The sequence below is a fragment of the Mustelus asterias genome, chromosome 3 (genome assembly GCF_964213995.1).
Source record: "Mustelus asterias chromosome 3, sMusAst1.hap1.1, whole genome shotgun sequence".
In the NCBI taxonomy this organism is placed as follows: Eukaryota; Metazoa; Chordata; class Chondrichthyes; order Carcharhiniformes; family Triakidae; genus Mustelus; species Mustelus asterias.
Genome location: NC_135803.1, coordinates 71,206,859 through 71,229,271, shown reverse-complemented (window position 1 = coordinate 71,229,271; position 22,413 = coordinate 71,206,859). Strand labels below are relative to the sequence as shown.

Below are 22,413 nucleotides of genomic sequence, written 5' to 3'. Positions count from 1 at the left end.
ATGCAGTTGAACTGGTGCACATGGACTTCGAAAAAGCATTTAATAAAATGTCACATTACAGACTTGCCAACAAAGTTAATATCCATATAAAGGACCATAGCAGCGTAGTTGGTTAATTGACAGGAAACTGTGTAGTGGTGGATGGCTGTCTTTTGGACTGGAGAAAGGTATATGGTAGAGTTTGCCAGGGGCTGGTATTAGAACCACTGCTTTTTCTGGTCAGTGTTAATGACCTAGACTTGGGCATACAAAGTTTCAAAATTTGTAGATAACACAAAACTTGGACATATTCTGTTGTTTCAGGAGGCAAATGATAGGTTCAAGAGGACACAGGCAAGATGGTGGAAAAAACAGACACATGGCAGATATTACAATCCCAGCTGATGTTATATCTGAATGGGAAGATCCCAGAATGGAACCTTGGCTCAAAAAAGCGTAACTTATACTTTTTTTAGAAAACGTAGAGAAACAGAGTCTGCTTAGGACCACTAATTCGTTTTAACAACAAGGAAAATGACATTTATTAAACATGAAAAAAATGGATTATGATACAGTATGCCTTTACTCCTCCTCCCTCCCACCTTTTATTTTAACAATAACTCACAGGTTTTAGGATTAACACGGATTACAAAGTACATCTTAATTTACAATGATCTCATTAAAATAAAGTCCCTTTCATGCACACAAGATGACTGTAGGCAAATCACACTCTCTGCTCTGAACCCAAGTTCGTGTCTGTGGTTTTTTCCTCAGAATCCTCCTAGATGATTGTCACATGAGAATTTTCAAACTCCAGTCCCAAAAGCACACTTAAAAATCTTACGTCATTATTAAATTTTCCCTTAGTGGTTTGCATTGCAAAATCCAGACCAGGTTTTCCAAAAGACACTTTTAAACAAAGCTTCTGCTCCACCCTAGCAGCAAGTCCAGTCGAGGATTTTACACCAACCCCTTTATAATTTCTTTGTCTTGGCTGCTGTGTAAACTTGCTCACAAATTGGTTTAACTCTTGATTTCCAGACTGTATTAAAATAACATTAAAATTCAATTTACCTCTAAAGTGTGCTGTCCCACTTTAAATCTAATTACTGCAATTGTCTCTTTAACACAGAACACCTTGTCATCAAGAAATCCTAGCAAAGCTGAAGTCAGTGGGAATGGGGTGGGGTGGGGTGGGGTGGGGTGGGGTGGGGTGGGGTGGGGTGGGGTGGGGTGGGGGGGTAGGATGGGTGGGGTGGGGTGGGGTGGGGGGGGTAGGATGGGTGGGGTGGGGTAGGATGGGTGGGGTGGGGTGGGTGGGGGTAGGATGGGGGGGTGGGGTGGGGGGGTAGGATGGGGTGGGGGTGGGGGGGTAGGATGGGGTGGGGATGGGGGGGTAGGATGGGGTGGGGGTGGGGGGGTAGGATGGGGTGGGGGTGGGGGGGTAGGATGGGGTGGGGGTGGGGGGGTAGGATGGGGTGAGGGTGGGGGGGTAGGATGGGGTGGGGGTGGGGGGGTAGGATGGGGTGGGGGTGGGGGGGTAGGATGGGGTGGGGGGGTAGGATGGGGTGGGGGTGGGGGGGTAGGATGGGGTGGGGGTGGGGGGGTAGGATGGGGTGGGAGGATGGGGTGGGGGTGGGGGGTAGGATGGGGTGGGGGGGTAGGATAGGGGGGTGTGGGGGTAGGATAGGGGGGCGTGGGGGTAGGATGGGGGGGCGTGGGGGTAGGATGGGGGGGCGTGGGGGTAGGATGGGGGCGGCGTGGGGGTAGGATGGGGGTGTGTGGGGGTAGGATGGGGGGGGCGTGGGAGTAGGATGGGGGGCGTGGGGGTAGGATGGGGGGGCGTGGGGGTAGGATGGGGGGGCGTGGGGGTAAGATGGGGGGGCGTGTGGGGGTAGGATGGGGGGTGGGTGTGGGGGTAGGATGGGGGGGTGTGGGGGTAGGATGGGGGGGTGTGGGGGTAGGATGGGGGGGTGTGGGGGTAGGATGGGGGGGTGTGGGGGTAGGATGGGGGGGTGTGGGGGTAAGATGGGGGGGGTGTGGGGGTAGGATGGGGGGGTGTGGGGGTAGGATGGGGGGGTGTGGGGGTAGGATGGGGGGGTGTGGGGGTAGGATGGGGGGGTGTGGGGGTAGGATGGGGGGGTGTGGGGGTAGGATGGGGGGGGTGTGGGGGTAGGATGGGGGGGTGTGGGGGTAGGATGGGGGGGATGTGGGGGTAGGATGGGGGGGTGGTGTGGGGGTAGGATGGGGGGGTGGTGTGGGGGTAGGATGGGGGGGTGGTGTGGAGGTAGGATGGGGGGGTGTGTGTGGGGGTAGGATGGGGGTGGTGTGGGGGTAGGATGGGGGGTTGTGGGGGTAGGATGGGGTGGGATGTGGGGGTAGGATGGGGGGGTGTGGGGGTAGGTTGGGGTGTGTGGGGGTAGGAGGTTAGGGCTGTGGGTAGTGGGGTAGGATGGAGGGGTGTGGGAGTGGGGTGGGGTGGGGTGGGGTGGGGTGGGAGATGGGGTTGGAGTTATATGTAGCACACCAGTTGGAGTTATACCGAGCACAAAGGAAGATGGTTGCAGTTGGAAGTCAGTCATCTCAGTCCTGGGACATCATTGTAGGAGTTCCTCATGACAGTGTCCTAGGCCCAACCACCTTCAGCTGCTTCATCATTGTTCTTCCCTCCATTATACAGTCAGAATCACTGATGTTCAGCATCATTCACGACAACTCAAATACTGAAGCAGTACATGTTCATCTGTAGCAAGACCTGGACAATATTCAGGCTTGGGCTGATAAGTAGCAAATAAAATTCCTGCCACACAAGTTGACTTTCCCCTTGACTTTCAATGGCATTACCATCACTGAATCCCCCACTATCAAGATCTTGGGAGTTACCTTTGACCAGAGATGAAACTAGATTAACCATACAAATACTGGCATTAAGTGCAGGTCAGAGGCTGGGAAGTCTACAAAGAGTAATTCACCACCTGACTCCTCAAAGCCTGTTCACTACGTACAAGGTGCAAGTTAGAAGTCTGATAGAATATTCTCCATTTGCCTGAAAGAACACAGCTCCAATAATACCATCCAGGATGAACACCACCGTATCTTTTGACTCTGCACTCTACAGTCTCTGGACTCAACATTGACTTCAACTTTAGATCAGAGCTTCTGTCTCCATCTTGTTCTGTGTTTGGTTTCTTTTCCTTTTTTGTTTTGCTGGGTGGTCTTGTTTTGTTTCTTTCTTTATCCCTTCATGTTCCATTCAGGTGTTTGCTATATTGCCACACACTTCATTAGGACACAATCTTTTTTTCCTTTTCTATACCTATTAACACATTCTTTGGCTATTAGATTTTTGTTATTTAATTTTTCCTGTCTACTGCCCTCTCACAGAGCTTCTCTTGCATTCTTCATGCTGCCCCCACACACCCTCTTCCACTGAATTTTAAAACTGTTACATTTCTATCTTTATTCAGTTCTGATGAAAGGTCATAAGATAGAACATAAGAACTAGGAGCAAGAGTCGGCCATCTGGCCCCTCGAGCCTGCTCCGCCATTCAATAAGATGATGGCTGACTTTTTTGTGGATTCAGCTCCACTCACCCACCTGCTCACCATAATTGGTCATCTTGCCAGAAACATTAACTTTGTTTTTCTCCACAGCTGCCTGAAGTGTTGAATATTTCCAGCATTTTTTTTAAGTTAAAGGGCTTACAGCAAAACGTTCATCGGGATGACATTTGAGGATGTGAAATTATGGTTCTGAGAAGAGACTTGAGATATAAAAGTATTTGACAAATTTGAGTTTTTGAGAATTCACAGTAGACAAAAGAGGGCGAGTGGTATGCTTAGTTTTTCAAAAGACGCTTAACAAGGTGCCACAAAAGTCTAATATGCACAATAAGAACTCATGGAGTTGTGGTAGTATAATAACACTGATTAATGGGCAGGAAGCAGAGAGCAGGGATTAATGTGGCATTTTCAAATTGGGAGACTGTAACTAGGAGAGGTCACAAAGATCAGTGCTGAGGCCTCTGCTATTTACAATCAATATTAATGGCTTGGGTGAAGAAACTGAGAGCAATGTATCTAGGTTTGCGGGCATTACAAAACTAGAGGGAATGTAAGCTCTGAGGAGCACACAAATATATAGGTAGATTAAGTGACTTGGCAACAAGATGGCAGAAGGGGAAATGTGATTGGCAGTAAGAACAAATAAGCAGAATTTTTTAAAAAAGGTGTGATTCCTTTAAATGTTGATTGGGGAATTATCTATACAAGGAACCCAGTAGGTTGGCATACAGGTACAGCAAGCAATTAGGAAAATAAATTGCATGCTGGCCTTTATTGCAGGGGTGCATGTAGTACAAGAATAATTATATCTTGCTATAATTGTACACGGCTTTCTTGAGACCACATTTTCAATATTGTGTGCTGTTTTTGTCGCTGCATTTACAGAAGGATATACTGGTGGAATAGAGAAGGTTCACTCGATTAGTTATGAGACTGTTGTCTTACGACGAGGGACTGAGTAATTAGGGTCTATAATTTCTAGAGTTTATGAGAGAGGTTAATTCATTAAAATATACAACATTCTTAGTGTGGATACTAAGATATTGTTTCCCCTATCTGAGGGACCTAGTCTATGTGGGCACAATCTCAGGTTAAGGAGTCAATCATTTAGGATTGCGGTGATGAGAAACTTCTTCACTCAAAGGGCTGTGTATCTTTGGAATCCTCTACCTCAGGGGATTGTGAATGCTGCATCATTGAACATATTCAAGGCTGAGAAGGACATAATTTTGGTCTCCCGGAAAATCATGGGGAATGGTCAGAAAAGTGGAATTGAAGCAGAAGATTGTATTGAATGGTGAAGCAGGCTTGTGGGAGAGTGTAATGTATTACTGTTCCCATTTCTGCAGAGAATGACCAAAGAAATTGAAAACGATTTTTAGAATTATGAAGGGCTTTGGGAGAGGGAACAGGATAAGAAGTCAAAGTCAGTAATAATAAATGATCCTAAAGGGAAACAAGAAGAAAGGTTAGAAGAATTTTTTTTCAGATAATTATAAGAGTTTGGAATGCCTTTCCAGAGGGAACAGTTGATAAAGTAAATGGTGTAGACACAGTAAAAACAAGTGAGATTGCATGCTTAAGAGAAATTCACCCCTGTTAATACGCACAAAGGTAAGAATAGATACAATTTTAAAAATCAGATGACATAGAATGAGTTATACAGATTGTTGTACTCACATTGCTTAAAGGTGGTGAGCACTTCAGACAGACTAGTTCAGGGGCGAAGAAATGTATTTGCTTTGGCAGACACCGGAATCTTAAATTAAAAAATGGATTTTCGTCATCGTCTGGGTGACGTTCTCACAGTTCCTGTAATAGTACTGAAATACAGATAGAAAGGAAATCTCACTTCCTGTTTACTCTATTAATCATTTCATTCAAAGTGAATGCTTTCGACTGATTACACCCACCCCCTCAGATAATTTGTTTCTAACATGACAGTGACATTCAATATATTCACAGTTCTCAGTACCATAGATTTTGCTTAACAATCAAATTGGAAAAAATCAGTCACTGTGTTCTTATTGTGCATAGTAGACTTTTGTGGCACCTTGTTAAGTGTCTTTTGAAGGGCAACAGTCACCCTTATCCACTTCTCTACCTACCGCCAGTCTCTTTCATCTTACATATCTATTATAGCGGCTGACAATTCTGAACATAAGTTGTATCGACAGATGTGTATCTTCCTATATTCCAAAATGGTTTCCTGACCTCATTTTCCGATTTTCTTTTCATCCTTCCCTTCCTGAAGGTGCTGAAGTAGATTTGCTATGGGTGTAAAAGAGTTTTAACAATTGAAAATCTCTTATGCAAGACCATACTGCTGCTGATAGCCCTGCACCAGAATCTGCATCCTGTGTCAAAGAATCTGGGCCTCAGTAACTTTTTCTGGGTTTTAATTATCAAGTGAATGTATGTAACAAGAAATAAATACATTATTTATGTAACATGTATATATTTACAATGTAAAGTATAATATCTCGCAACTGTTACAATCCTCATGGAGATCAATAAACTAAAACAACCAAGTTTACTGAATGGCCCCAATGAGAAAACCAAAGGAAAAGATTTCACTTTGTTTAATTTTTGCTTTAACAGTCAAACCAAACTCAACATAAACTATACACGAATTAACAGACAAATCACGGTCAACAGCAAATAGCAGATACCATAAAGATGGATCGAATGGATTTACTGGGTGGTCCACTCAAATGGCGGAATTCTCCTGAGACTAAGCGCCCAAGTGCGTTTTGCGAGGGTGGAATGGCCTGTCATTGGCAAGCGACGGGATCTTCCAGTCCTGTCACTGTCAACGGAGTTTCCTTTTGCTTGCCGACCGTGCTGACGGGGAACTTGCAACAGCAGTCGCCATCGGTGGGACTTCAAGACCCTACCAGCAGGAAGGGCTGGAAAATTCAGCCCCAAGTCCTGTGGTGGGGCAAGGGTGGGGAATGTTTCTTATTGCAGTGGGCAATGGGAAACCACACAATGGGCATGATCTTACCACCTCGCCTTGCTGTCGATCAATGTGGTGAGCTGAGAACATGGCTTGCGAAGCAAAAAATCCAATTCGCACCAGCGCATAACGGTTTGCTATCTTCCTGGACCTTTTCGAATGGCGCCAACTGCTTCATGCCCGAAAACTTATTCGCATGTATTTGACTGGATTTCAGTATCATTAGCGAGCTCAGCTGCTTCCCTTTCCCAGATGCTTCCCACCTCTCCGGCGAGACATCACACCAGCGTGAATCACTAATTTAAAAGTGTGGCTCAGGCACAGCAATAGTGAAGAGGAGCGAGGAGGTGAGTACCACTGAGCACCAACCTCTGGGGTGTGGGGGAAGGGTCTCAACTGCTGCCATGATACAGGGTGGGGTGAAGGACTTACATGGATACAGGGGTTTGGAGGACTCGTGGCGATCTGGGGAGCCTCAGGTTGTGGGTTGCTGCTGGATTGGGGCTCGTGTTGCGCACGTTCTCCTGGTCAACTGAACAACCCCCAAGGGGTTGCATTTTAGACTGAGTCCCAAGGAAGGCTAAAGGAATTTTGGCGTTTATTGCCAATGGAGTAGAGTACAAAGTAGGGAAGTGCTGTTGCAACTGTATAGTTAAAGTTAAGTCACCATAGTCCCAGATGACTATAGGGTGTGACTGATGTGATTTAACCTGAGGATCACCACCCCTCAGGTGAGCAACGAGGTTGAGAAGGCTGACCTTTGTGAATAACTTCAGCCGGTATGGGAACTGAGCCCTGCATCACTAACCAGCTGTTCAGCCAACTGAGCTAAACCATGCATGACTGCCTTGATCATGACGGCTCTCCTTGAGGAACCTTGCCAAATTGAAAACGTGCAGCCACTATCCCACTGATGATCAAGCAAATGTCCATGCATTCTGTAGGGTGCAGTTGTGACTTTAATGCTAGATGAATGTGTGAGGAGGCAGCAATTTTTGATGCCAGATTGCCCTCCTCTGGGTACCACCGCATTTCAGGATGCACACATGCTCTTCGGTCCAGCTTATCCTTCTGAGCATCATGACAATGTGGGAGTTCTGTGCAATGATTTAATGTCGTCTGGAAATTCATGGCTGAAATTAGAGGAGCAGCAATGATAGTGTTCATGATGTAGGGGACTTTTCCAGGAGCATTTAATCATCATTCTCCTGGAATCTGTTGGCAATGAGGGCATTATGCACATGCCTGTCTTGACTCATCCACAGAATGGCCTCCTCGTCTCCATCTTCAGCTTCCACGATCTCATTACCATCATCCCCTTCAATATCCTTTGCATTGGAGGAGATGTACAGCTCCTCATTTTGTCATGTGGCAAGTTGCCACCCCTTTGCAGCACAAAGTTGTAGAGGTGGCGTGATGATGTGTGACACCCTCTAGGGTGTGTACTGGAGTGCTATATCTATGCAGGCACTGGAACTGCATTTTCAGTATCACTATGGTGCGCTCCACCAAAGTCCAGGTCATGTCATGAGTCTCATTATACCTTTTCTCAGCAGGTATCTGAGGTCAACATCAGTCCCATCCTTTGTGGGTAACCCTTGTCCCCAAGAAGCCGACCCTGGATCTAGTGTGGTCCCTCAAATATATTTGGGGTCTGTGATTGACTCAAGATCTGAATCATGGCCCTTCCAGGATATCTGGAGCAAACCTAAATGATAATTTTTTTTTGATCTCACACCAGTTGCACATTAAGTCAGTGAGAGCCTCTGTGGTTAACACAGTGGTCTGCTTGTTGCCAAGGAGCTTTTATAGCCATGTGAGTGCAATTGGTGGCACCCTGCACCTGTAGAAATCCAGAAATCCCAGTATCCCAGTGCTCTTGCGTCCTGGCTTGCTTAATTTCTGTCAAAGCGCACAAAATAGCGGGCTTTTGCAAAAATGTTGTCTGTGATCTGCTGGTTGCATTTGTGAATTGACATTTGGGAGATTCTGCAGAGGTCTCCAGTGGAGTCTGGAAGAAACCACAGCTATAGAAGTTGAATGTGGCAGCCACTGGGAATGGGTATTCTTAAGTATCCGGGTTGCCAAATCTTGTAGAACGCGGCAAATGTGAATGACCAGATCCTTTGATATGCATAGATGTCGACAACACTGGTTCTCATTCAATTGCAGATAACACATGTGATGTCTATGCATCTGGAGTCCAGTGAGGTGTCTATGAATGACAGCTCTCTGAGGAACATCCTCAGCTGCCTCTTGTTCTTCAGGGCTCAACTCCTTCCTTTCCTGAGGCAGGTGCCTCCTTTACATTCTTCTCCATATCCCCTGCCTTTAAGCAATAATTCAGGCAGCAACAACACCAGGGTCCATCTTCCTGATGGTCTTCTCACTGCAGTATCAAAGAGAGACCCAAGAATCAGCATTTTTTTGTTAAGATCTACTTTTGGTCAAGGAATAGTCTGCAACTGTGGCCGCAAGATCTCTCTGCGCATGCTGGAGAGCCTGATTTCCAGTGCAGGATGCACATAAATGTTCACTATGGACAGAATTTTATGACCTCATCGCTCCCATTTTGCGGTGGGAAAAAGTTGTAAAGAAGGGCGTGATGTGACTAGCAAAGATGACACCCATTTTCACACCCATTCCCATTTTACCAAGAAAACAAAATTGACACGACAAAATTGGGACGTTTTTTACACAGAGGGTGGTGGGGGCCTGGAATGCGCTGCCAAGTAGGGTGGTGGAGGCAGGCACGCTGACATCGTTTAAGACTTACCTGGATAGTCACATGAGCAGCCTGGGAATGGAGGGATACAAACGATTGGTCTAGTTGGACCAAGGAGCGGCACAGGCTTGGAGGGCCGAAGGGCCTGTTTCCTGTGCTGTACTGTTCTTTGTTCTTTGTTCTTTGATCGGGACCCCACCCAAAACGGGCGAAACATCAATTTATATATTTTTTGCATTCATCACAATGTAATTGATGAGCTTCACTCCCAATCGTCCCAGCTCACCTGCCTTAGCCACCTCGTTCGCTGCAGCTGGAATGGGTGAGGAAAACACCTCAAGTATAAAAGTCGCATTTAGGTGCTTGAGTAGTGAAGGAGTGCGAGGAGTTAATCTCTGCTTTCAAACTGCTTGATGTTGCTCATGGGGGTTTGTTTCATAGCGACCATATTGCGTTTCGGGTTGGGGGGGCCTGCAAGTGTGTGGGATGAGGAGGGGGGGGCGCTGCTGTTGTTCATGGGGTCCCACTTCAGCCTCCTAGGACAGAACCGGGTCAGGGCGCTGACCTTGGGTCCGAGTGGTGGTAACAGCAAGCACTGTTGCTGGAAGTGGCAGTGCTGCAGCCTCAGGACTTATCAAGCAGCACTGTCTGTGGCCACTACTGCATGGGTTCTGGGTGTGTGTTTGTAAGTGGGGGTGGAATCAGGTTGGGGGGGGGGGTGCTGTGTTGCCATTCTGGGGTATGGGGTGTGTGTTTTGTTTGGAGTCTGTGTAGGGGTATGGGGAGTGTGTTGCTGGGGGGCATGAGGAGTGTGTGTTCTTTAACCTCTCCATCTGTCTCTCCCCGACCCCAAATTTCTCCCCCCCCCCCTTCAGATTAACAAAACGGCTTTTGCAGTGCAACTCATAGATCTTGATGTTCTTTTGGTTGCTGCTGGAGCTGAGGAGGAGTAGCAGGATGAATTGCAGGCAGAGGAGGTCCAGACCTTACCATTCGCAGGAGTAGAGGGAGACAGGCACCAGAGGTAGGACGTGGCTGCCCCGAGGGGGGGAGGGGGCAAGAAAAGGAGGGAGCGGAAACCCCGCCAGTTCCCCACATGAATATGCAGACTCCACACAGAGAGTGACCCAAGCTGGGAATCGAACCCGGGTCTCTGATGATGTGAGGCAGAAGTGCTAATCACTGTGCCACCGTGCCACCTCATGTTCGTCAGTGGGAAATGCAGCCTGTCATGAATAGGTGTAGCGCACAATCACTCCCTCATTTTACTTCACTGGAAATCCCATTTTGAGCCTTCTCATGAAATTTAGCTCTCGTGCCCCCACATGATGCCTGCTCCAATTAAGAACAGAAACTCCCAGCCACAGTCATTAATAGTGGGGCATAGGAAGTGGGGGAGGGGTGAGTGTTAATGCAAGAGGCCAGAGTTGGAGGAATGGAAGGTTCTGGGGAAATTTGTAGGTCAGAAGGAGGGTACAAAGTTATGAATGAATGAGGGCACAAAGTAATTTTGACACAAGGATGAGAATTTGAAATTGGAGGTGTTATGAGACCAGAGTACTTTTAGCAATGGATGTGAACAAGGACAGAGTAATGAATTTGCTGGACTTAGTGCTGGATAGATTATAAATAGTAGAGGTATGGCCAAGTCAAAGATTAGAGAATGGCAAGCTGGTCAGGAGAGCATTGGAATAATTGAGTTTGATGGAGAGAGAGGCATGTCTATACAGTCTATACAGTATTGACCGCTTTCCACTGTCCAAAGGCAATGAGCTGTACTGAAGTAGTGAATTCACTGGTTCTACTGAGATGAGTTCTGGGCTTCAAAATGGCTCCAACCACTGAACTCCAATTATGGGCAGGTGATGCATGTGCTCTGCCTGGTCAGCTGCCCAAGAGTTAAAATCTATCTCGATCTAACCTTTTGAAAAGATTTGAACTAAACGAGGAAGAGAAGCTGCAGGATCAGGCATGGTTGTTTGCTTCAAATTTCTCAGCTTTCTATTCATCATTTACAGGGCATGACTGGGTTTTACAGATAGAAAACCTTTAGAAACTTCAGGAAAACTCAAACCCTGATGTGAAATTCAATTTGGCTGGGGTGCAAAATTGGCAATGTTACAGACTGGCTTGCATTCGAATAAGTAACAGAAGCAGCTATTGGAGTGCCGGAAACCGTTCAGCAGTATCACATAGCTGGGAAGAGTGAGGTGGAGGATCACCGTGGGACAGCAGAGGTTCATTCTTTCCTTGATCCTTCTGGCCCCACTAAGAAAAGTTTAACACTTAACTTCAAAGGGCCTCATCTTCCTATGGAGTAGGTTTCACTAAATGGGGTGGTTGCAGTGCATGCACTCATCAGCAGCTAGTTAAAATGCCATCTAATAACATCACAGGAGCCTGGTATTCACATACTTCTGAGGATGCTGACTGAGACAAAAAGGTGCCTTGATTGCCTAAGCAGAGGGTCCAGTGAGTTGAAAGACAGTGGTTATGCAGGAATGGGAAGGCAAGTTTTTGGAAATTGTTTTAACTCCATGGTCACCACATTCAAGCTATCTAAAGAGGGACATTGGCCTCCAGTGTTAAATACAGCCCTTAGGCAGCACCTTCCAAAGCCCCGACTGTTACCATCTAGAATGACAAGGGCAGCAGATACCTGGAAACACTACCACCTGGAAGATCCCTTCCAAGTCACTCACCATCCTGACTTGGAAATATGTCACCGTTCCTTCACTGTCATTGGGTCAAAATCCTGAAACTCCCTCCCAACAGCACTGTGGGTGCACCTACAGCTCAGGGACTGCAGTGGTTCAAGAAAGCAGCTCACCACTACCTTCTCAAGGGTAACTAGGGATGGGCAATAAATGCTGGCCTAGCTAGTGACACCCACATTCTGTAAATGAATTTATAAACAGTTGACAATTGTTGAACAAGCCATTATCTACAGAGCTCACAGTTTCTAGATTATGTTATTACCCACTGTTTTTGCTGAAGCTCTAATAGTTGACTTCCTATTTCTGTGGGTTGCAGGCCACATTGTCGGTTTCAGTTGTTTGTATAGCCAATTTTCCACTTGAAGCTTTGCTTCCACGTGGTAGTTTACTGGAAGGTGTTTTATATTTATTTTGCTTCAGGCTTTCGTTCCTGCTGATACATAGACCTCATCAAGCAGGTTGAGAGTCTTAGGGGAGTTAAAAATGAAAAAATGGGAAACATATGCCCAATTCTAACTTAACTTGGAATGTCTGTACCTATTGCCATTTTTATGAAATAAAAAAAATATTGCAAATGCTGGAAATCTGAAATATAAAAAGCGAATGTTGGACATACCCAGTAGATCTGGAAGAATCTGTGGTGCTTCAGGTCCAGGACCTTTTTTCAGAACTGAAGGTAGATTGAAATGTAATAGGCTTTGAGCAGGTAAAATGTGGGAGGAAGAAAAAAACAAAGGTCTGTGACAGGTTGGAGGCAGGGAGAGATTCACTGACTAATGGCATAAAATGCAAAGGGAGGTTCTTAGCAAAGAAACAAAAGATTTTGTCCAGAGTGGGTGTGAATGGCAGAATAATCAACAGCTGTATTCAAAAGATATAGAAGACAAGATTAAGGTTGGTAAATGCAAAAATAAACAACATGAACAAAACGGGAGGACAGAGCTTTTTTTATTCATTCATCGGATGTGGGCATCCCATCCCCAATTGCCCTTGAGCTGAGTGGCTTGCTGGACCATTTCAGAGAGCACTTCAGAGTAAACCACATTGCTGTGGATCTAGAGTCACATTTAGGCCAGACCAACACATTTCCTTCCCTAAAGGGCATCAGTGAACCAGATGGTTTTTTTATAACAATCAACAATGGTTTCATGGCCATCATTAGACTTTTAATTCCAGATTTTTAACTAATTCAAATTTCACCATCTGCCATGACAGGATTTGAACCTGGGTCCCTAGAGCATTACTCTGGGGCAGGGATATTTCCTCTTCTGTTAATGCTGGGTTTGTCAATGGAAGTGGAAAGTATTATGAGAAGGCCAAAGTCGTATTTTATGTTGGCATGAAGGCTTGCCGTGAGCTTCCCCTCCCTCATCAGTAGTGTGCTGCATTTCCTGCCATTCGACATTGGGAATATTATAATACATTTGCATCTCATTAGTGAACACGTACACCAGAAGAGGAAGTAATAGCACTTAGCTGCTTTGAAGTTGTCTGCAGCTGTCAAGCAGAACCATGGGCCGGAACTCTATCACCTCACCGCCCATAATCAGAGTGGGTGAGGGTCCAACAACAGAAATCTCCATTGACCTCAGGTGGGAATTTCCAGTCCTGCCTGAGCGAGGCCGTAAAATCTTGCCCATGATATTTATAAATGTTGCGGTTGGGAACAATGGAGGATACTTCAGATGCATTCAACGACAAAGAAAAAGAATCATATCTCTCCACAGGGCCAGTGAGCTCACCTCAAAGCCAGTGCGTTCACCCAACCCCACCAAAGGTAACTTCATAAATAAGACTTGCAATCGAAACTGCAAAAAGAGATTAGGTTTAACATCACATACAAGGTGTATCAACACCAATGTAGGAACGTAAGAGTTAGGAGCAGGGCTAGGCCATTAAGCCCTTTGAGTTTGCTCTGTCATTCAATAAGATCATGGCTGATCTGGTTGTGGTCTCAATCCCACTTTGTTGTCAGCCCCCATAAGTCTTGACTCCCTTGTCTATCAAAACACTGTATAATGTTACCTTGAATAAATTCAATGACTTAGCTTCCACTGATCTCTGGGGAAGATAATTCCAAATATGAATGACCCTTTGAGAGAAAAAAGTTCTCCTAATCTCCATCTTAAATAGTAGACCCCTCATTCTTAAACTGTGTCCCTTAGTTCTAGTCTCTCCCACAAATAGAAAAATTCTTCTAGTATCTATCTTATCAGATTTCCACAGAATCTTAAATGGTTCTATAAGGTCACCTCTCTTTTTTAACTCCAATGGGTATAAGCCCAACCTGTTCAACCTTTGTTCATAAGATAGGCCCTTCATCCCAGGAATGAATTGAGTGAACCTTCTCTGAACTGTTCTATCTTTTCTCAAATAAGGAGATCAAAACTGTATACAGTATTCCAGGTGTGGTCTCACAAAGACCCTGCACAGCTGCAGTAAACCTTCCCTAATTTAATATTCTATTCCCCTTGCAATAAATGCCAACATTCCATTTGCCTTCCAAATCATTTGTTGTACATGCAGAAGAGCTTTTTGTGATTCGTGTACTTGGACACCCAGATCTTCTATAAAATCAAATTCTGCAATCTCTCTCCATTTAAACAGTATAAAGCTTTTCTATTCTTCCTGCCAAATGAAAAAGTTCATACGTTCCTACATTATACTCAAAGTGCGGAATTTTGAGTTCTCGTTTGCCGTCAGCGTAAACAGTGACATGGGCCCAAAATCCTGTGAGATTCGAGAAACGAGATTCTTGCCATCGTTATCTTGTTCTCCGATTTTATCAGATGCTTGCCGGTGATGTGACAAGGTTCCAGCCATTACTTTTAAATAAAACTGAACATAAGCATATGCTCCCCCCCCCCCCCGCTTCACTGAATATTCATCTAGGCTTACAACAGGTATATAAAAATGGGAAGCAGTTGAGGTATAGCCCCCAGGGGAAGAGGGATATGCCTAGGCAGTGCCAGGAACAGGCTATGTGGGATGCCCCATTCTGGGAGGGGTTCCCCTTTATGTGTGATAGGGGAAGGGGCACGGTGCTTCTATGGGGTGAGAGTTGCCCTGATGCCTGTGTGGTGGGGAGGGGGGGGATGAAGGGTTATGGCTATGCTTGTGTGGTGGGGAGGGGAGTCACCTCGATATCTGTGTGGTGGGGGAAGGGTCACCCCTGATGCCTGTGCAGTTGGAGAGCCTGATGATTGTCGAGGAGGGGCGGTACCCAATGTCTACTAAGTAGTGGAGTTGCCTTGATGCTTGTGCAGAGTTCCTATGTGTCATGGGAGGGTGGGGGCAATTTATTTTTATTGCAGTTTGTGGCACCTTTAAAGATGGCGCCCTGATCTGTGTGGAGCTGGTCTTGCTGCCTCTATTAGGCCCGATTCTATTACAGTGATGACGAAAACCTTGCCCTCAGATAATTTTTGCACAGAGTGCAATAAAATGTGGAGAGAAAATATGGCTGTGCAGCCGAAAAGTTACATGCTGGTTTTCTCACCTTATGTGGAGATGCCGGCGTTGGACTGGGGTAAACACGGTAAGAAGTTTAACAACACCAGGTTAAAGTCCAACAGGTTTATTTGGTAGCAAATGCCACTAGCTTTCGGAGCGCTGTCAGGTGGAGTGGAGAAATGCTCACAAACAGGGCATAGAGAGACACAAACTCAATTTACAGAATAATGATTGGAATAATTACAGATAATCGAGCCTTAAAGGTACAAACAATGTGAGTGGAGGGAGCATAAAGCACAGGTTAAAGAGATGTGTATTGTCTCCAGACAGGACAGCTAGTGAGATTTTGCACATCCAGGCAGGTTGTGGAGGTGACAGATAGTGTGACATGAACCCAATATCCCGGTTGAGGCTGTCCTCATGTGTGCGGAACCTGGCTATCAGTCTCTGCTCAGCGAATCTGCGCTGTCATGTGTCATGAAGGCCGCCTTGGAGAACGCTTACCTGGAGATCAGAGGCTGAATGCCCGTGACTGCTGAAGTGCTCCCCAACGGGAAGAGAACAGTCTTGCCTGGTGATTGTCGAGCGGTGTTCATTCATCCATTGTCATAGCGTCTGCATGGTTTCCCCAATGTACCATGCCTCAGGACATCCTTTCCTGCAGCGTAACAGGTAGACAACGTTGGCCGAGTTGCAAGAGAATGTACTGTGTACCTAGTGGATGGTGTTCTCGCGTGAGATTATGGCATCCGTGTCGATGATCCGGCATGTCTTGCAGAGGTTGCAGAGGTGGCAGGGTTGTGTGGTGCCGTGGTCACTGTTCTCCTGATGGCTGGGTAGTTTGCTGCGGACAATGGTCTGTTTGAGGTTGTGCGGTTGTTTGAAGGCAAGAAGTGGGGGTGTGGGGATGGCCTTGGCGAGATGTTCGCTTCATCAACGACATGTTGAAGCCTCCGGAGAAGATGTCGTAGCTTCTCTGCTCCGGGGAAGTACTGGACGAGGAAGGATACTCTGTCCGTCATGTCCCGTGTTTGGAGCGTCGGAACTGTCAAGCAATGAGTCGAGCACCATATCCTGTTCTTATGAGGTCATCTTTCAGTGTCTGGCGGTGTCTGTTGCGATCCTCCTCATCCGAGCAGATCCTGTGTATACGGAGGGCTTGTCCGTAGGGGATGGCTTCTTTAACGTGTTTAGGGTGGAAGCTGGAGAAGTGGAGCATCGTGAGGTTATCCGTGGGCTTGTGGTACAGTGAGGTGCTGAGGTGACCGTCCTTAATGGAGATGCGTGTGTCCAAGAATGCAACCGATTCCGGAAAGTAGTCCATGGTGAGTCTGATGGTGGGATGGAACTTGTTGATGTCATCATATAGTTGTTTCAGTGATTGTTCACCATGAGTCCAAACGAAGAAAATGTCATCGATGTATCTAGTGTATAGCATCGGTTGAAGGTCCTGTGCGGTGAAGAAGTCTTGTTCGAACCTGTGCATGAAAATGTTGGCATATTGAGGTGCGAATTTGGTCCCCATGGCTGTTCCGTGTGTCTGGATGAAGAACTGGTCGTTGAAGGTGAAGACATTGTGGTCCAGGATGAAGCGGATGAGTTGTAAAATTACATCTGGAAACTGGCAGTTGACAGCGTTGAGCGGAGAAGCTACGACATCTCCTCTGGGCCTTCAACATGTCATTGATGAGGACGAACATCTCGCCAAGGCCATCCCCGCACCCCCACTTCTTGCCTTCAAACAACCGCACAACCTCAAACAGACCATTGTCTGCAGCAAACTACCCAGCCTTCAGGAGAACAGTGACCATGGCACCACACAACCCTGCCACAGCAACCTCTGCAAGACGTGCTGGATCATCGACATGGATGCCATCATCTCACGCAAGAACACCATCCACCAGGTACACGTTACATACTCTTGCAACTCGGTCAACGTTGTCTACCTGTTACGCTGCAGGAAAGGATGTCCCGAGGCATGGTACATTGGGGAAACCATGCAGATGCTACGACAACGGATGAATGAACATCGCTCGACAATCACCAGGCAAGACTGTTCTCTTCCCGTTGGGGAGCACTTCAGCGGTCACGGGCATTCAGCCTCTGATCTCCAGGTAAGCGTTCTCCAAGGCGGCCTTCACGACACACGACAGCGCAGAGTCGCTGAGCAGAGACTGATAGCCAGGTTCCGCACACATGGGGACGGCCTCAACCGGGATACTGCGTTCATGTCACACTATCTGTAACCCCCACAACCTGCCTGGATGTGCAAAATCTCACTAGCTGTCCTGTCTGGAGACAATACACGTCTCTTTAACCACATCATGCCCTGTTTGTGAGCATTTCTCCACTCCACCTGACAAAGGGGCAGCACTCCGAAAGCTAGTGGCATTTGCTACCAAATAAACCTGTTGGACTTTAACCTGGTGTTGTTAAACATCTTACTGTGTTTCTCACCTTAATGTGGAGATGCCGGCGTTGGACTGGGGTGAACACAGTAAGAAGTCTCACAACACCAGGTTAAAGTCCAACAGGTTTATTTGGTAGCAAATACCATAAGCTTTCGGAGCGCTGCTCCTTCGTCAGATGGAGTGGAAATTTCCACTTTCTTCAAAAATTCAAAAGTTTGGTCACGCATGACATTTCCTTTTGAAATTGTGCTGATTATTCTTCATTGTATTTTCTAATTTCTATTGCTTTAAACCTGATTCTGGAAGGTTTCTCTGCACTTTCTGTGGTTTTGTCTCTTTTTAAAGTATGACACGCATTTTAATTTGATTGATGAGAAATGTGTGTTGGATGTATCATGTTTAATTGTGTTGTTTGCAATCTGAAATGCAAGCATTTTTGGCATTGGGTGGGTTGATACACTTTTATTATAAACAGATTGTTATATCAGATAATGTGCTATTTATTATAGGGTTACTGACCATAGTGATCAAATTAAACTAATTCTGCTCTAATTATACAGCCCTATAGAATTTTTACCAGTGTTTTAGGCATCAAAAATCCATGATTTGTTTTTCCATCAAGATTACAAATGAATGGCCTTGATGATTAGTATATGTTCACTTAACTGTGTATTTAACTGTAGACTCAACCCTCAGAGAAGAAATTCCTCCTCACCTCGTGCTTAAATTGACATCCCTTTATTCTAAAACTGTACTCTCAGTCCATGTGCTGTGGGTTGACCTACAATGCCGTTAGGGAGGGAATTCCAGGATTTTGACCCAGTGACTTTGAAGGAACAGCGATATATTGCCAAGTCAGGATGGTGAGTGGTTTGGAGGGGAACTTGTAGGTGGTGGCGTTCCCATGTATCTGCTGCTCTTGTCCTTCTAGATGGAAGTGGTCATGGGTTTGGAAGGCGCTGCCTAAAGATCTTTGGTGAATTGTTGCAGTGCATCTTGTAGATAGTACACATTGCTGCTACTGAGTGTCGGTGGTGGATTGAATATTTGTAGATGTGGTGCCAATCAAGCGGGCTGCTTTGTCCTAGATGGTGTCAAGCTTCTTGAGTGTTGTTGGGGCTGCACCCATCCAGGCAAGTGGGGAGTATTCCATCACACTCCTGACTTGTGCCTTGTTGATGTTGGATAGGCTTTGGGGAGTCAGGAGGTGAGTTACTCGGCGTAGTATTCCTAGCCTCTGACCTACTCTTGTAGCCACTGTGTTTAGGTGGTGAGTCCAATTGAGTTTCTGGTCAATGGTAACTCCAAGGATTTGACAGTGGGGGATTCAGTGATGCTAATACCGTTGAATGTCAAGGGGCGGTGGTTAGAGTGTCTCTTATTCGCGATAGTCATTGCCTGGCATTTGTGTGGTGTGAATGTTATTTGCCACTTGTCAGCCCAAATCTGGATATTGTCCAGATCTTGTTGCATTTGAACATGGATTGCTTCAGTATCAGAGGAGTTGTGAATAGTGCTGAACATTGTGTAATCATCGGCAAACGTCCCTACTTCTGACCTTATGAGGGAAGGTCATTGATGAAACAGCTGAAGATGGTTGTGCCTAGGATACTAACCTGAGGGAGTCTGCAGAGATGTCCTGGATTGAGTTGACTGACCCCACACAACCGCAACTATTTTTCGATGTTCCAGGTATGACTCCAACCAGCAGAGCGTTTGCCCCAGATACCCATTGATTGCAGTTTTGCTAGGGCTCCTTAATGCCATGCTCGGTCGAACATGGCCTTGATGTCAAGGGCTGTCACTCTCATCTCACCTCTGGAATTCAGCTCTTTTGTCCATGTTTGAACCAAGACTGTAATGAGGTCAAGAGCTGAGACACCTGGCTAAACCCAAACTGGGTGTCACTGAGCAGGTGCTGCTTGATAGCACTGTTGATGACCCCTTCCATCACTTTACTGAAGACTTGTGTTCCAGAGTAGATCTTGTGATCAAGAGTAGATTGATGGGGTGGTAATTGGCTGGGTTGGATTTGTTGTTTTTTGTGTACAGGACATACCAGGGCAATTTTCCACATTGTTGGGTAGATTCCAGTGTTGTAACTGTACTGGAAGAGCTTGGCTAGAGGAGCTGCGAGTTCTGGAGCACAAGTCTTCAGTACTATGCTGGAATGTTATCAGGGCCCATTGCCTTTGCAGTATCCAGTGCCTGCAACCATTTCTTGCTATCACGTGGAGTGAATCAAATTGGCTGGAGACTAGCATCTGACTTGCTGGGGACCACTGAAGGAGGTCGAGATGAATCATCCACTCGGCCCTTCTGGCTGAAGATTGCTGCGAATGCTTCAGCCTTGTCTTTTGCACTGATGTGTTGGGCTCCCCCATCTCTGAGGATGGGGATGTTTGTGGAGCCTCCTCCTCCGCTGAGTTGTTTAATTGTCCACTACCATTCCTGACTGCATATGGCAGGACTGCAGAGTTTGGATCTGATCCATTGGTTGTGGGATCATTTAGCTCTTTACATCACTTGCTGTTTATGCTGTTTGGCATACAAATAGTCCTGTTTGGTAGCTTCACCAATTTGATACCTAATTTTACCACTGGCACGCCTTTTTGCACTTTCCATTGAACCAGGGTTGATCCCTTGACTTGATGGTAACTTTTGAGTGGGGGATATGCCTGGTGATGAGGTTGCAGATTGTGCTGGAGTATAGTTCTGCTGCTGTTCATGACCCACAGTGCCTCATGGATGCCCAGTCTTGAGTTGCTCGATCTATTCAAAATCTGTCCCATTTCACATGGTGATAGTGTCACACAACACGATGGAGGTTTTTCTCAATGTGAAGGCAGGACTTTGTCTCCAAAAGGACTGTGGTCACTCTTACAATACTGTCGTGGACAAATGCATCTGCAGCCGGCAAATTGGTAAGGATGAGGTCAAATGGATTTTCGCTGTTGTTGGTTCCCTCACCACTTGCTACAGACCCTGTCTGGCAGTTATATCCTTTCGGACCCAACAAGCTCAAATGGTAGTGCTGTTGCTGAGCCACTCCTGGTGGTTGACATTGAACTCCCCCACCCAGAGTTCATTTTGTACTCTTGCTACCCTTAGTTCGTCCTCCAAGTGTTGTTCAACATGGAGGAATATTGATTCATCTGCCAAAGGAGGACAGTACATGGTAACCAGCAAGATGTTTCCTTGCCCATGTTTAACCTGAAGCCATGAGACATAGGGTCCGGAGACAACGTTGAGGACTCCCATAAAGTCCCTCACGACTGTATACCACTGTGCTGCCGCCACCTCTAGTGGGTCTGTATACCACTGTGCTGCCACCACCTCTAGTTGGTGGGATAAGACACATCCAGGGATGGTAATGGGACATTGTCTGTAAGGTATGATTCTGTGAGAATGACTATGTCAGGCTTGACTAGTCTGTGAAACAGCTCTCCCAACTTTGGCACTAGCCCCCAGATGTTTGTAAGGAGGGCTTTGTAGGGTCGACAGGGCTGCTTGTTTTGCTGTTGTCTTTTCCAGTGCCTAGGTTTATGCCAGATGGTCTGTTTGGTTTCATTCCTTTTTATTGCCTTCATAGTGATTGATACAAGTGAGTGGCTTGCTAGGCCATTTCAGAGGGCAGTTGAGAGTCAACCACATTGTTGTGGCTCTGGAGGTCACATGTAGGCATGGTGGCACAGTGGTTACCAGTGCTGCCTCACAGCGCCAGGGGCCCGATTCGATTCCCGGCTTGTCTACGTGGAATCTGCATGCTTTTCCTGTATCTGCGTGGGTTTCCTCCAGGTGCTCCAGTTTTCTCCCACTGTCCAAAAGACGTGCTGGTTAGGTGTATTGACCATGCTAAATTCTCCCTCAGTGTACCCGAACAGGCACCAGAGTGTGGTGACCAGGGGATTTTTCACAGTAACTTCATTGCAGTGTTAATGTAAGCCTACTTGTGATGCTAATAAATAAACTTTAGGTCAGACCAGGTAAGGATGGCAGATTTCGTTCCCTAAAGGGCATTAGTGAACCAGATGGGTTTTTCTGATAATTGACAATGGTTTCATGGTCATCAGTAGACTCTTAATTCCAGATATTTTTTAGTGAATTCAAATTCCACTATCTGCTACGGTGGGATTCGAACCCAGGTCCCCAGAACATTAGCTGAGTTTCTAGATTAATAGTCTAGCAATCGCACCACTCTGGCATTACCTCCCCTATATCTGTACCTGTACCTTATGAATGATGTAACCTTTATCAATAACTGTGAGTGCTGAGAGATAACTCCTAGACCTTGGTTGGCATATGCTAATTACTTTTAATTGAATTTGAAACTATAACTGCTTGTGTATTCCTGAATTCTGGACTCTGGCTAGTTACTGGCACTGACCTGCGACTTTCCTGCGTCCTCGCTATATAGATGCATTTAAACAGCTGTTTAAGAGAACTCTGTGACTTGACCTGGTTACTTGAAGGGTAAGGATGTAATCAATTAAGAGGCTGAACATCAAAGTCTGCAACAAGGATGAAAATCCTGACTCGGGTTGCCATGCCCAGTAAAGATCTGGCTTGAGGCAATTCACACCTCTTTAACCTTGTTTATCCCTC

The 22,413-nt window shown here is 46.2% G+C and overlaps 1 protein-coding gene across 1 annotated transcript in view; it reads right to left on the bottom strand.

Moving 5' to 3' along the window:
* Window positions 1–22,413, bottom strand: part of LOC144491830 (NACHT, LRR and PYD domains-containing protein 3-like) — a 94,346-nt gene that overhangs the window by 45,614 nt on the left and 26,319 nt on the right. The window contains 4 exon segments of the mRNA XM_078210122.1: window positions 6,623–6,798; window positions 6,935–7,034; window positions 9,514–9,540; window positions 12,561–12,614. Of these exon segments, the coding sequence (XP_078066248.1) occupies window positions 6,623–6,798; window positions 6,935–7,034; window positions 9,514–9,540; window positions 12,561–12,614 (357 nt within the window).